Source organism: Pezoporus flaviventris, unplaced genomic scaffold, assembly GCF_033815535.1.
Source record: "Pezoporus flaviventris isolate CSIRO_AGI_PZ_B2104156 unplaced genomic scaffold, CSIRO_AGI_Pfla_v1 ptg000037l, whole genome shotgun sequence".
NCBI classification, from domain to species: Eukaryota; Metazoa; Chordata; class Aves; order Psittaciformes; family Psittacidae; genus Pezoporus; species Pezoporus flaviventris.
The window spans coordinates 16,710,221-16,725,089 of NW_026892585.1; the positions used below are offsets into that span (position 1 = coordinate 16,710,221).

The 14,869-nt window shown below is 41.4% G+C and overlaps 1 protein-coding gene across 2 annotated transcripts in view; it reads left to right on the forward strand.

The window, feature by feature from the left end:
* The first annotated feature begins 1,142 nt into the window (after positions 1-1,142).
* The window catches only part of CREB5 (cAMP responsive element binding protein 5), a 254,291-nt gene continuing 240,564 nt past the window's right edge, over positions 1,143-14,869 (forward strand). For both annotated transcript variants that reach the window (XM_061464839.1, XM_061464838.1), the window contains exon 1: positions 1,143-1,303. Coding sequence is in view for 1 of the 2 variants with exons in the window: in XM_061464838.1 (XP_061320822.1) it covers positions 1,301-1,303 (3 nt within the window). In the remaining variant the exon portion in view is untranslated. The remainder of the gene's footprint in view (positions 1,304-14,869) is intronic.

The following is a 14,869-nucleotide window of genomic DNA, read 5'->3' on the forward strand; positions in this document are numbered from 1 at the left end:
GGGCGTTCCTTCCCGGCTGACTCAGCCCCGCACCCGCCCCCTGCCCCGTCGAAAAGGGGCGTGGCTTGGCTCAGGCCCCGCCCCGCCCCGCGCGCCCGGCCTTCCCCCCCCCTCCCGCCCGGCACGGACCGCAATGATTTAGAAGTTCAGGAATCCCACGTGACGTCACGGAGGGTGATGTAATGCTTCTCTAAATAGAACGTATTGTAACCGTCCCTCAGTCCAACGTGGTTCCTCCGGCCGCGCTGCCGGTCCCGTCCCCGCCGGGCGGTAAGTTCCTAAAATTACGGGGCAGCCCCGGGAAGGCGCCCGGCGCGCAGTGCACCCCGCGCTCCGCCGCACGGCTCGGCTCGGCTCGGCACAGCTCGGAGCGGAGCGGGGCAGCAGCGCCGTGCTGAGCGCCTGCGGACGGGGCAGCCCGCAGCTGCGGAGCTTTTCCCTCTGCCACCGCATCCGCTCCGGAGGCGGGAGCGCTGGCCACCGCAGCGCCGCTGCCGGGCGCGGGGATCCCGTCGACCCCCCGTACTCGCCGTGCACTGCCGCCCCGCAGAGGGTCGGGCAAGGCGGCGGGAGCCGGGGGTGCACGGCGGCAGGGCAGCCGGGCTCCCCGCACGCACCTCGGGGAGTTTGGGAAGTGTCTGCGTGCGGCTTCCCGGGATGGGGTGGGATGGGATGGGGAGGCTGCTGCGGAGCGCAGGCAGCACTTCGCTGTGCGCTGCCCGAGCGGTGCCGGCAGGAGCCGGCGGAGGGGCAGCGGTATCCCCGCGCCCCGCGGCGGGCTGGACGGCTCCTCGTCCCTGCGTGTCCCGGCGGCAGCGGGCAGTGACAGCTCGGCGGCTGGCTGCCCCGCCGTCCCCTCTCCCCGCCGCCCCAAAACTTCTGCATAAGTTTCGCGGCGGCGTCCGGGCTCCCCTCCGAGCCAGGACCCGCCGGCAGCACTGCGCGGAGCAATGCGCGGTGCGCGGAGCGGAGCCCGGCCGCCTGTCCCCGTGAAACACCCGGGGTGCAGGGCTGCTCCCGGCCCTGACGTCATGCTGCGGGCCGGTGCGGGGCTGATGCTCCGTTCCTGATGCCGGCTGGTCCGGGCGGGGGGGGGAAGAGCACTGACAAGGTCCCGTCTCGGCAGCCGCGCTCTCCCTTTCCAGCCCCGCTGCTCCGCTCATCGCTCCGCGCTCCCCCGCCACTGTCCTCTCTTACAGGGGTCTCTCTCTCCCAGCGAAGTTTTCAGGACGATAAGAGCTTCAGGAGTGTAAGGGGAATACTTGCTAAACTCTGCCTCCTGTATTATTTATGTCCAAGCATGGTGAGTGATCCTTCATCTCCAGGGCTTAATATAAGCTTTACAATCGGCAAGCGAGAGATCGTTCAAAGATGGGGGTAGGAATAAAGGAAAATGAAATGTCCATATGTTTGATTTGTGGGTGTTGTTTTTTTCTTTTTTCTTTTTCTTTTTTTTTTTTTAAATCCAGAACGATATTAGGAGTGTCTTAAGAAGCAAGATTAGAAGATTTCCATATATTATCAGTAAGAAACAGTGCTTAGCTAGATGAAATTAAAGCTGGGACTGATGCATAGTAATTACTGTGAAGCATCTTGCTTGAGCTTTCCTTGAGACCGTGCAGTTTGCAGAGACACTCACTCACCCGCTGGCTTGCACCAGACTTTCCTTGTCTGGCCATTTGGACAAGCAGCAGTGCGTCAAGGAACAGTGGTGGAGGAAAACTTTCTTGTAAGACACTGTCATGCAGAAATAATCCAGAAAGGGAACTGAAAGCAAATTAAGAGGTGGAAGGTGAGAGCCAAATGCAAAAATATAGTGTAATTTGTGGGGATTTTGCTGAAGGAGGGACACTTTCGTAAGGGCATGGTTTATTTTCAGTGGAAAAGTGTAGTGTTGAAAGTCTTTGCTCGGTACTTTGCAACTTTCATGTGGTAAACTAAGTTGTCGGTATCAAAAGCTGGAAATTCCTTATAAAAAATGGCTAAAATCCGTATTTGTGACTCCTTAATCCTAAAGGGAGCTGTACAGGTCGCAAAGCACTAGGGAAAAGTGTGATTAATGATCAGTGATTAGTGATAAGTGATTAGTGGTTTTATTCAAACTGTTACCTCTGACCAGAAGCACACATCAGAGGATTAACAGGCTCTTTAGATAAATGCTCATTAGTGGAAGGGGGAAAGCAAAGATAATAGGCATGCACACAGGGACAACTTTCTAGGAAAATCATTCCTGTCTCTGGCATAATAAGCTCTATTAGCAGAAAGGCTCTTTAATTTAAAAGTTGCTTTTATCTTGTAAATCAAAGATGTAGAAGTTCGCTGGGCTATTATAGCCTGAATTTTCCCATATCCACTAGATGTGGATTATCCCGGTAGTGATATTTTATTAAAAAAAAAAAAAAGCCAACACAATTGAATCTTTAAGAAAGTGAACATTCCCATGTGCTAAAGCCCTGCATCCCGAGGCATCCGCTCCCAACAGGCAGAGCAGAGCCTTCTGGCAGCTAACTAGATGGCGCAGTCCTACTCTTCGCCAGTCTATAGTCCTGGGTTATGAACTTAGCAAGTAGCAGCTTGTTAGGTGTCCTTCAACACTTAGAACAAAGTTGATTCTGTGCTGGGTTGGAGGCTAGACAGTGCTACGCGTTCGTAGTCACATTTTCCACGGCAGTTAATCTAGTGAGTTAAAGGCTACTGGAAAAATTAGTCTCATTTACTGAAAGAAACCGTAAGAGAAAGGAGAGAAGGAGACAGGGGCAAATAGCTACAACCTGGGACATAACTCTTGATTGAACTGTTTCATACCACTTTAATGAAGTACAATTTGATGGCCTGAATTACTGAAGCCTAAAAGCTCTTGGGAGTTTCCCCCCCCCAGCCATCACTGGCAGTGAGGTGCTGTTTTTTTTTAAGTCGCTAAAAAGAAAGAACAGTTGGTGTGGTGGTTGAACAAAACAACTAGTGCTTGATTGTGCTCTGCATACCTGATAATGGTAAGGAGTCTGCTTTTATGACAACTAACCAGGGATTTCTCACTGCTCTTTATCATACATGGATTGGGAGGAATTGATGTCTACTGCTATCCATAGACCTGGGGATGTTTCTGCTGTCTGGTTAACTTAGAGGGGATTTATGTTTGTTTGCATTTCTGCAGATCATCAAAGTTTCAAAACTTTAAATGAAACACTTGAATAAAACAGGAAATAGAAATAATGAACTTGCGGCATGAAAAAGAAACTGCTGTAGCCTCCTGTTGTTAAATCTTTAATTGGAGACTGTTAGGAGTAGTCAGGCTAATGCTTAAAATCCAAAAAGTTTTGTAATAGCATATAAAAAAGGCAATAAGCCCTGCCTGCCACTCTGGGATACTGGATGGCACTCTTCCAGCAGTTAAAATGGCAATATTTTAAAAAGTTTACACATTTAGAACAAGCAGAACCCTTTCCCCCCTCACCAAAAATACCCATTTATAGTTCAGCTTCAGTTTATCAAACCCTACCTCTGGTAATTTAACCTGGGGAATGTAAAGGGAAGCAAATCATGTATATAGATTAAAAGAAAAGATAGAAGTGAGATTGTACATGTCATTTTATTTCACCGTTTGGCAGAAAGACTTGCAGATAAAGAGTAATAGGTGCTTTTTAAATTTGATGTTCACTTCCTCACTTTGAGAATCTAAAATACACTGCAGTCTCTTACATTTATCCTGTGCACTGCAGAGGAGTCTTCTGTAAAAGATTGTTTCAGTGAGAGCTGGAGTTCACTCTGAAGTTGATAAGAGAGTGCCTTCCGAAGGCAGGTTTTCTGTGCTAAACCTTTCAGCTTTGTGTGGGCAGAATCTCTGCAAGTTCCATAAATCTTGCAGAATGATTTCAGCTTGGTTATTAACTTGCCTGCTCATGGCCTCCTTGAAAAACCTGTCTCTGTGCCCATAGTCAAGGCATCGGGATCTTAAATACTAGAAGAGTTCTTGCGAGGTTATTGTTGCTTTTAAACCAATTTATTTAATCAAAGACTTTCCCTCTAATCTTGTCGTCCCGGGTCTCTGATTTCTGCCGTTAGTTAACTTACTGGATTTTCTACAAACCTGTTGCTTTGAAGACTTCTACCTGTGTTTATGTGTTATTAGCTGTCTTTCAAGCTTAGTTTTAATTCCAGTGACCATCTTTCCTATAAACCCTTTACTATGAGAAAATTATTTCTGGACAAGATTTTGTAATAAATGAAAAGCAAAGCTGCTTCTACTTAAAACTTTATTATTGTTATTATCCACATGATTTATTATTTATTGAAATGATTTTATTATTGGAACAAACTGGAAATTTTTCTCAAGACCCACAAACACTGACTTTTCTTGTAACTCATTGCAGGAAAACTCTGCTCAGTAGAGGCAGTTGCTGGAAACACGGATACATGTATAAAGCAACAGGTCTTTCAGTTTTGCTTCATAGCTCCAGGTGATTCTTTTGCTTTGATTTGGTTTTGGTTATCTCACACTAACCAAATTAACAGGTAGACATATCTAATTAAGATAGCTTAGTTGGCTTAATTTTTCCAGTATAAGCTCTCATTGCAACAAATACATAGGAATCCAAGGGGAAATATTTTAAATGCTTTGTGAATATGTCAGTTTTAAATACTAATGCCAGGGCCGATCAGGCCGCTTGGTAGGTCGTTGTCACTCTAGAGTATCTCAAAACAATTTCTGTTGATTTTTCCTCTCCCTGTGTCCATGCTCTATTTAACCCCTAAAAAGTACCCCTGATTTCTCAGGAAAGAATATATTCTGCTCTGCACACTATAATGTTGTAGGGCTTCAAGGGCTCTGCCCTTAAGAAAGTATTTTTTAGGGCATTCTTGGTCAAGAGTTGAGAAATTATTGAAGTTGATCACAACATTGAAGCAACAGTTTGGAATAAGAACTATGAAAACACTTTTTCATAGAACCCAAACTTACATTCCTGTTCTAATTTACAATTTTTAAGGTGTAGGATTCTCTGACATAGACGAAACAATGATCTCGGGCAATATCTTATCATGCTGTATTTAAGCATTAGCCACATTAGAGCAGTAAGCGCAGAAACCTACCTTTTTTTTAGACTTGTAAAGCAAAATGCTGCTATGGGAATACTTTTTTTTTTTGTTATACATATAATCAGAGAAATGATTTAAATTCTCAGGTGTACATAACAAGTACAACATGACATACATAAACCAATTAATTCAGTGATGCGGTGAAAAGACTTGTTGAAGCCGATAAGCTGTTGTGCCTTGTTACACCTGAGGAGCTCTTCTGTTGGTTTATGCACCGATTGTTCTGCTCCAATTATGGCTCAGTTTGAAGGAGCAACCCTGACACTTTAAAATAATAGTACAGCCACGATTTTTCACTGAGGTGTTATTTTACTCTGTAATTAAAAATACTGGGAGTCAGCACTTTTTTCCTAGCCATCACATGGGGAAATGCAGCTGTTATTTGCCTTTAGAGAGTTCAGAAAGGGTTGGTTGCACTGGTTTGTAGGTTTCTAGATGGTGATATCAAATGTTATTTTATAAACACGAAGAGATTTTCCAAGGATTTTGCTGAAGGCTGTAGGATTTTCGAAGTAAAACATTGAAAGCTTATGACAATTTCCTTAGCTTAAAAGATGTTTTCCTTTTGGTTCTTGTTTCCGTTTTGCATTTTTTGGAGAATTTGTTCAAGAAGTCAGTCCCTCACACAACTTCAAAACAAATGCCCCGAAACACTGTCATCAGCAGTGTTTGTCTAGGTGTGCGGTTTTAATAATCTCTTCCTTTGAGACATCTCATGTCACTTTGTGACACCCTTCCGTGACAGGTGAATTCAAGGGGTGGGGTGCAGCCCTGCTTGGCCACAAAGCTTCACTGAGTGGGTGAGAAAAAGGGAGACATCTTTAGAAGAAGCCAGGAGGAATGAGATTTGAATTTAATTGGGGGAAAAGTATTACAAATCCTCTATTACCTTTGCCAGCCTCAGGAGCTGATTCTGCTTTTCTTTGGCTCTGAATGTTTTCATGACTCTTACTAGGGTACCAAGGACTCTTTTAGCTCAGGAACTGGGCATGGTTCGATCTCACCCTCAGCTTTCTACCCCATATAAACTGTACAAATAGTTTCTACCTTTGCAGTATTTTCTCAAACAGCTTTCATTGCTCTCATCTCAATTTCTGTCCTTCCTGAGGGCCTCATCTTTGGATGCTACCACACAGCGAACATTTCAATGAGATTGAAGTACTTGGTCCCAGGCTCAGTATGTTTGTGTGTTTCTGTCTTGGGATGTACTGAACTTAAACTGGTAATCCTTGAACATGCTGCCTAAATTTAATATAGATAAATGTATTTGATGTATTTAATTAGGCTGATCTTTTTCTCATTTAGAGGAAGAAGCTGCCTTTTTACCTATTTACTTTGTGGACTTGTGCTTTCAGTTACTCTTTCACTGCATGTAAGGCAGCGTAGCTCATAGCCAGCTTTTTCTGAGCTGTTTGCAAGTGGTCAGAAATTAATTTGGCTCGTGTGAGACATTAAACTGGACCACTGGTTTCTAGATTTAACATCTGAGTTATTTTCCTTCTGCCAAATATAAGTAATACTAGTTAATATGAGACATTTGACAGAGCTCAACACAGGGGGCTCTGTAGCACAATAAATGGAATCCGAGATTGGGTTTAGGATCCATTGGATGGAGTGGCTACAACAGTAAGCACTAAACTGAGACATTACCCTCTTGTACTTTATTTATAGTAGTTTTCTGTCTCAGTAATGGAATGCTCTAAGATATGGATGATGATATTAGTGGGTCACTTGGTTATGCATTGATGCTGCAAACCAACTGCCAGTAATTCAGTCATGTGTGAACTAGTTTACCATTATTCCCAGTCCAAACGCACCTCTCTGTTAACTTTTAAGAAACATATTCAACAGCAATAGTCAGTTGCCAGGAGAGGATCTTCAAATTGTGAATAGTAAATCAGACCTCTATAGGTACTACTCTGAATTAATTTTAGCAAGTTGGTTAAACCTGGGCCTGCTTTTGGTCCTGGTCAGGTCAGTGAATGAGTTTGTCACTAAATGTTTTTAGCAACCCAGAAAGAACTCCAGAGGTGACCTGAGTGTGTGATGGCAAAGAGCCTGGAATTGTGCTTGTTCAGAAATGAGTGCTATCTCATACGGGTATGCCAATACCTCACTTATAGGGAACTTCTTTTCTTAGAATGGTAGTAAAATACAACCCGAACAAACTAAACACTGGGCAATGTAGTAGGAAAAAAGTAATAAATTGTTTTGTTCAGGAATATCTTTTACTACCTACTGTTTAAATTCATTACTGAGTGAATGTTTTAGAAAGAAGAAATCTTTGTTAAGAGCTTGTGAGGATTTCAACCACCACATAAACAACTTCTTTTGTGACTTAAAAAGCTCCTTTTGCTGGTGATGGGCTGTGTAGGGGGCATTAGAACCTTTTTTTTTTTTTTTTTTTTTTTTTTTAAGGTTAAAGTGATCAGGATTAACATATGAGAGTCTTCCATCATTTCCCAGAGAGGGCACAACATGAGGAAATAGAGGAAATTTTGTAGTTTAAAACAAGTTAAGGAATTTTCCTTCTTTACTTACAACCATATCCTTAAATGTATCTGTGTGGCACTTAGAGGGTGTCTTATACCTGTTATTAAATAAGGTCAGTGTAAGTTTCTTTTACTAGCTGTGCAGGGGAAAAGTATTTAAAAAAAAGATAGTGGGGAAAAAATGGATGATGTAAAAACTAAACCAATTCTTACAGTTCTTGTCCTGCTTTTTAATTCTTTGGTGCTAATAAAGCAGCACATGGAATCGAGCGTGAAAATAGGTTAAATTCGAGTAATTGCTGTTTATCGCAAAAAGTGAGGGAAAGCAGTAATTTAACTATTTAAATGTGACTCTTTAAAAGAAAAGTTCCCTTCTAAATAACTTGCTATGAAAGTAGAAAGGATCAAAAGAGCCATGGGTTTTATGACTGGGTAAGGAGAATCACATTCTTGTGGATTTAAAAATATCATAGTAGAGCCTAATTCTCCACTCACCCTGACAGAAATCTGGAGCAACTCTATTGAAATCTGTGGAGTTACGAACTGCAAGAACACTCATTGAGAAGAAAATTAGATTCATGGGTCTATTCTGAACATAGCCTATCAGTTGTGCGCTGTGCAAATCCCATTATTAAAGTAATAGCCTGGCATGTCACGTTAAGGACGGCTGTTTCCTCAAGATGAACATGTTTGTAGCTCTCCTCATCTTGTGACTACTTTTTAAAGGGGCAGAGGGATATTGAGAATACTTATTTTGTGCTCAATTAATATTCCTTCCGTGCACTCTCCTTCCTCTCACGCGCTTTATGTGTGGGTGCGCAGTCTGCACTCTCCATCATCTATCTGTCTGTGTCTCTTTGGCTGTGACAGTCACCACTCTGGCCTCAGGCTTGTATGATGTAGATGAAAAACTCACCAAGATTTTCAGTTAAACATGGCAGGATTAATTCTGCTTCTAAATATGATGTGCATTTTCACTTTTAACGACGCTGTTGTGAATTGGGAGTAGCACCTTAGACTTTAGTTATGTTTTATTTATGGAGTTATGTGTGGTTTGTGGTTTGTTTTTTGTTTTTTTTTATTTTTTTATTTTTTGAAAAAAAGAGCTGGAGGGAGAAAGAAGTGGGAGGGCAGTTTTAATACCCGGCAGTTTTAATAAATTGAAGTACTTGTTTGCAGTACCGGAAAGCTAAACCCAGGCTGCTTGAGCATCTTGCACAGTTCCCAGGCTGACCTGCAAGTGAGAGCAAAGTCTTTCAGAAATTATGAAAAATCTCGTCACTGCCTGAGCTACTCTGATTTTTTTTTTTTTTTAAACAGCAATCAAAGGGGAATTTCAAATAAAAACCTCGTAAAGAGTGAGAGTGTTCACTGTACAGCCCCTGCCTCCCAAAGCCCTAATCAGGTACACTTGCTTCCAATGTTCTTCATTTGACCCAGGGTATGTGGGGTCAGCTCTGTAACTTTCGAAATCGGTATAAATCCGCTGACTTCTCTGAAACTGTGTGAAGTGAGGGTATGAACCACAGTTCTTTATTAATGGCAGACAGTGGGCAACTTCTGCATATAATCTTTGTGGGAGGATGTAACAAACAGTTTTAGGTCTCATAACCACTCTGGTGTGGAAAGGTTCTCAGAAGCATTAACAATCCAGAGGTTAATTTATAAAAAAAAATGTAACAAACCCACAACTATTATTTCATTGCCAAATATTTTTTAAAAAGCACTATTTATGTAGGCCCTGTATAAGCACACATTGTTTTATGTTCCTTCTGCTGGCTTTGCATTTGACTAAACCATTATTCTCGGAGCACTGCTGTGCTGAGATCATCAGTGATGATGGTGTGTGAAAACAAACAAGTTTTAGCATGAGAAGTCACTATATAATTTGACAGGGAGGTTGTCAGCACCAAAACATCCACATTAATTTCATCTCTGGTCAAAGCAAAATTAAAATCAAGCAACTAGTGGGAAAAATACATTCTTAGGAGGAGGAGAAGGGGACTGGATCTAGTTCTGCAAGGTGTTGTGTCAACTAAAAGAAGGACCCATCTCAATCCCCATTGAAGTCTATGGGCGTTGAAGGCACTCAGGGACTAGTGGCATTGTGTCCTTTCTCCCCAAAGTTTAGTAGAACTGCTGAGATTAAACTTAATTCCTCATTAATTCAAGCTCCTAGCAAGTTCTTGTGAGAAAAACTCTTTGTTAAAAGAGGGGGATACCCTCCATCTCTTCAATGGAGAGCTAAAAAGTACGTGCTCTAATTCTGTAGCCTTCAAGGAGTCTTTCGACACGAAGAGTGACAATAAGAGTTGATATTCTGCACATACCTTAATGGTACAAAAATTCTGCTTCGGTATAAAACATTTCTGGCCTCTGTTATATTACACAAAATAAGGAGACAGCTTCCTACTGTTCTATTGAACATGATCTGTAGAGTTACCAAGAATGATTTTGTATTTCCCCATTAGCTTTCGGGCTAATGAATGCAGCTATGTGTTGTCAAATAGGTGCTGTGAAAAATAAGCTATTGAATGGCATGCATGCTCCCCACCTTTTTAATTTTTTTGTTCCTGAGTGAAAAATTACAGTGGGTTGTTTTTAACCTAAACAGTCAAAGTAAATGAATCCCAGATGAGTCAATCAACTTAATAATACCCTAAAATTGAGGTATTCCATATAGTTTAGTTTACTGTGGCCTTACACTTGAACCTCTTACTGGATTATCTGAATTCAGTTGGGTTTGCACGATACACAAAGAAGCACTTTGAGAAACATCACTCCCTCTGTAGCAGTTAGGATGCTCATCTTGTATTTTCTCTCTTGCGCTGTCTAATTCGATACAATTTTTCTTACCAAAAAATTGGTATTCCAAAATATTAAGACAGTCTGTTTCTAGGCTGTCAGTCTTCCAGTTTTCACTTCAGATTTTTTAGTCAGTGCACCATCAACCAAATGCTTTTCAGCAGACTGAACATTTTTAGGGGCAGAATAATCTTAGGAGAAATATTTTGAGTACTGTAATTGATGCTAAATTAATTTATAATGAGGACAATAAGAGATATGATGATGACTGTCTTATCAAACTAGTCATGGGAATAGGTTATGTGTTGGTTTGGATTTTTTTAATTAGAATTTGCTGTGTTGGTTTCAGATAGCTTAAATGTACTGAGGATGCCTTGCAGTGAAGTGTTGGCTTGGCATACTGTGTACAATGAGCTTCCTGCTGTATCTCTTCTTTTGAGGAAACACCCTCTTCAGACATTGGAAGATGTGGTGTTGGGAGTGCTGCTGGGCCATGTGGCCGTGTTACATGGTGTGCGAGCATGCACCACACAGTGGGTGTGAATGTGGCAGTGGAAGACACCTCATGCCTTTCCTGACTAATAAAATCGTCTGTCACCAGGGTTCAGGTGCCTTCAGAAAACCCAAGAAAGATTTCAAAGAACTCTCTTAGCTCCAGTGCTTAGAAAATACTGGACAGGGAGATGCCTGTGTCTACATTTACAGAGGCTTTAATACAATGCAGCACCGGAACTGGGCATGTATCGCATGGAGGACGTGTTTTGTAAAATACTGATCATTTGTAGCCTGACATTGCAGAATTTTAAGAGCAAAACAAAGTCTACAATCAGGCAAATGGTTTGTATGGACAGACTCATGTGTACATAGTAGGTGATGCAACAAACAGTGTAGCTTATTGCTGGGGGAGAAAAATGTAAAAGTAAGTGCTTAGTTCTGTGGAAATAACTGATCTTTGATAAAGTGTGGTTGTGAAAGAGTTAAATGAAAATGCAAATACTGGTACTTTTTTAGCCTTTTATAATCCTGCAGATAGCATTTTCCTCATGTACTCAGCGTCTTCCTAATAGCTATCTTCAAAATATATGCTAAAAAAGTGCTATCCTTTTGGTGCCCACATTAAAATGCTGGTTATTTCTCCATCTAAAGACCAACTCTGCTTTAAGCCATGAGCTCAAATATGGTGTATGTGAGATGGCCTCTAAAGTGGCAAGGTCCTGGCAGAACCTCTTGTCTCTTGCCAAGCCCCATATTTAGCACAGAGGGGATTTCCTTGCTGTTGGGCAGAGAAGACAGTTGGGCCACAGGTTTTCTCTTCAGCCCCATCCGATCCTGAGCTAAATCAGGTAGCAGTTCTGAAGGGTTAGGTGGGTGTCCTGTGAGCAGTAGCTTTGGAGGGGAGTTCATCTGTTCTGTGCAGACAGGCTGGTGACATTTTTTTTAAGGGGAAAAAAATACCAGACTTTCACACAAAGAAATTCACTGTGAAATGCAGAGGGCTGAAAGTGTTCACACTTACAGATCAGATTTTGTGACTAGCTCCAGCCAAAATGAAGGGGGAGAAAAATAGGTCAAAAAGTCAAAATACTCAATTTCAACATTTTTTAAAAAATGAGATACATCTCCTTCGAAAATTGACTTATATTAAGGAAGATACAAGGCACTGAATCTCTCAGAGATGAGTCTGTTTTTCCTTTGGTACTGAATGAAGTCTTTCAGGTTGATGCCTATATCCTTGTTTGTCTGCACTGTTTCGGGACTTGGGTCTCTTTACCTTTCTTGTCTGTACAATATAATGCTGTGCATGTACGACAAGGGCAAGCTCCTGGAAAACTGTTGGTTGAGAACTTCAAATGGCTGGCTAGGGGCCTCTTATTGGCCAGATCTCCTGAATATTACCTAAGACTATGGTCTGATTTGACCGGGAGAGAGATGACAGCCTTCCCTGGAGAGCAATGCAGAATTGTCTTAATCAGCTGATAGGATCAGAAAAAAAATGCTGAAAGAAACCAAGTCTTTGTATGGCAACTTCTGAGATGAATTTGGTAGAGGCTGTCCTCTAGGGATTCTGTCAGAAATAATTTGGATTTGTTTTTCAATTAAATCACTGCATAATTGTTAAATTCAGAAATTGGAGTAAGTAGAGAAATAATGTTTCTTGGTTATGCTACTGGCTTAGGTGTTAGGGATCTTTTAAAAATTATCTCTTCTTTAGGGGAAATGAGGATGCCTTAAATGGAAACCTGCTATTGGGAATTATCTGGTCGAAGTTCTCATAAAAGTTTAGATTAATTTGAGTATGCAAGCATGGATTAAAAGGGAGCTGAAGGAACAATTAATATTTTATAGGTGCAGATTTTTAGCTTGCCATTGAGCAAATTAGTTTCTCAATTTTTACCATGATACATACTGGGTTTTGGGGAGGAAGAAATTCTTGCTTTTCCTAGTTAAGTGTGGAATTGCATTTCTTACAGCTTTTCTTAGATCTTGTGGAGTATTTAATCTCCATGTGATGGCTCTTTAACTTGTCTTTTCAAGTGTATTTTTTTTGGTGGCTTGATGGTATGTAGAACATTTCCTTCCTGTACTTTAGTATTTCTAACCAAAATCTGAGTATGTTTGAAACCTTAGCTTATTCACACTTCCTAATCATAATCCCCTTGGTTTCCTTGTCAGCACCTTTTTGTGGTATTTCTCTGGACACCTCTATCTAATATCTCCAGAGGTTATTCTACAGAGTAACCTTTGACAAGATCTATTACTTACTACTTACTGCTTTTAACAAGGTGAAAAGAGGTCAGGCTCTGTAAAAGGCAGGCATTATTAGAAGACTGCTGTAGAGTCTCTTGGTGGCTTGTCCATCTCTTCTGGCAGCACCGTCTGCAAATCAGTTCGGATTCCACCTCTGCAGCACAAAGACTATTACATTTATGACTTGATATGACTGTATGTAGATAACATATGTCTTTGGGAAAGTGGTTACTATGTACATTACAAAGTTCCAGGTTGTTTCTCTGTCAAGGCTGTAGCCAACTGATGCACTCACTGGAATCTGTGAGGTTTTTGCTGTCAGCTTCAAGGGTAACAGGATTTCAGGCTATTTGTTTTTGTATGATCCATCTAACTGAGCTTCATGACCAATGCTAATGTCTTTTGCTGCTGCAAGTATTGAATTGGTAATTTGGTTACGCCTCCTGTCAGAGTTCAGGATCTTCTAAATGGGGGTTGGTGTTGTCTGTTTCTTTAAACAAATTAAGATGCAAAAGCTACCTCTTTCTGATTTGAAAAAAAAACCAAAACCCAATAGATTGCAGAATCTTACTTTGTCAAGAGAGTAACTACAAGATCCTTTTGGTCTCTACAAAATCTTAGAAATCAGAGAAAAAGTACTTTCTCACAAATGAATTACAAAGGAGAGTTAGGACAGATCCCAGAGGTATCTGAAATGAAATTAAAAGATAAAAGCTTAGTCAATTTATCTGCATGCATCCTCTCAAAATGAATGAAAAATCTTTCTAGGAAGCATCAAAATACCTGAGTCTGAGGTTTTGTCAATGAAGAATGATGATTTTTTTAGTCCGATTCTAACAGTTCCTTACCACAGCTTAGCTCTTTGTGATTTCTACACATGTAAAACCTACAAAACCTGCTGATATAGATGCAAATAGCTATAGTACAGGAGGAAAAAAAAACATTATCTGAGGGTTAACAATAAATCACAAGGATTTTTCCTCTCATCCCCAAACACTGAAACCCAGCATAAGCTGTTGTTCACGTGGCTTTCACTTTCTGTCCAGAGTCTATCAATCATACAGCCAGTGACTGAAGTGCTCTGTCTTGGGATAGAATTTAAATTTGATTTACCTAATGGGAACTGATTGCCACATGACTACTGTATGTTTATGGCATGGGCAGCTGGGGCTGAGCCCTTCACAGAAGTTAGGCTTAATTGTCTTGAGGCTATCTAAAGGTATACAGGGAGAGCACGGTGTAAAATATGAAATATATACTTTTGTTTCAAACAAGAAAATAAAAAATTCAGAGAATTAATGGCTTTGTTGGTTTTGTTTGGTTTTTTTTTTTTTTTCATTATTATCACATAGAGGTTAAAATGCATGCTGCTAATGCTAAAAAGCCCAGCTTTCTGCAAGACAGCCACAAGGATGATCAGGGGGCTGGAGCACCTCCCATATGAAAAAAGGGGAGGTTTAGATTGGATATTAGGAAGAAGTTCTTTACTGTAAGGGTGGTGAGGCACTGGAACGGGTTGGCCAGGGAAGCTGTGAATGCTCCATCCCTGGCAGTGTTGAAGGCCAGGTTGGACAGAGCCTTGGGTGACATGGTTTAGTGGGAGGTGTCCCTGCCAATGGCAGGGGGTTGGAACTTGATGATCCTAAGGTCCTTTTCAACCCTAATTATTCCATGATTCTGATTCCTGATCTTCTGTTTGTTTCCCGTGTCAGCAGCCTCCCAAATAATAC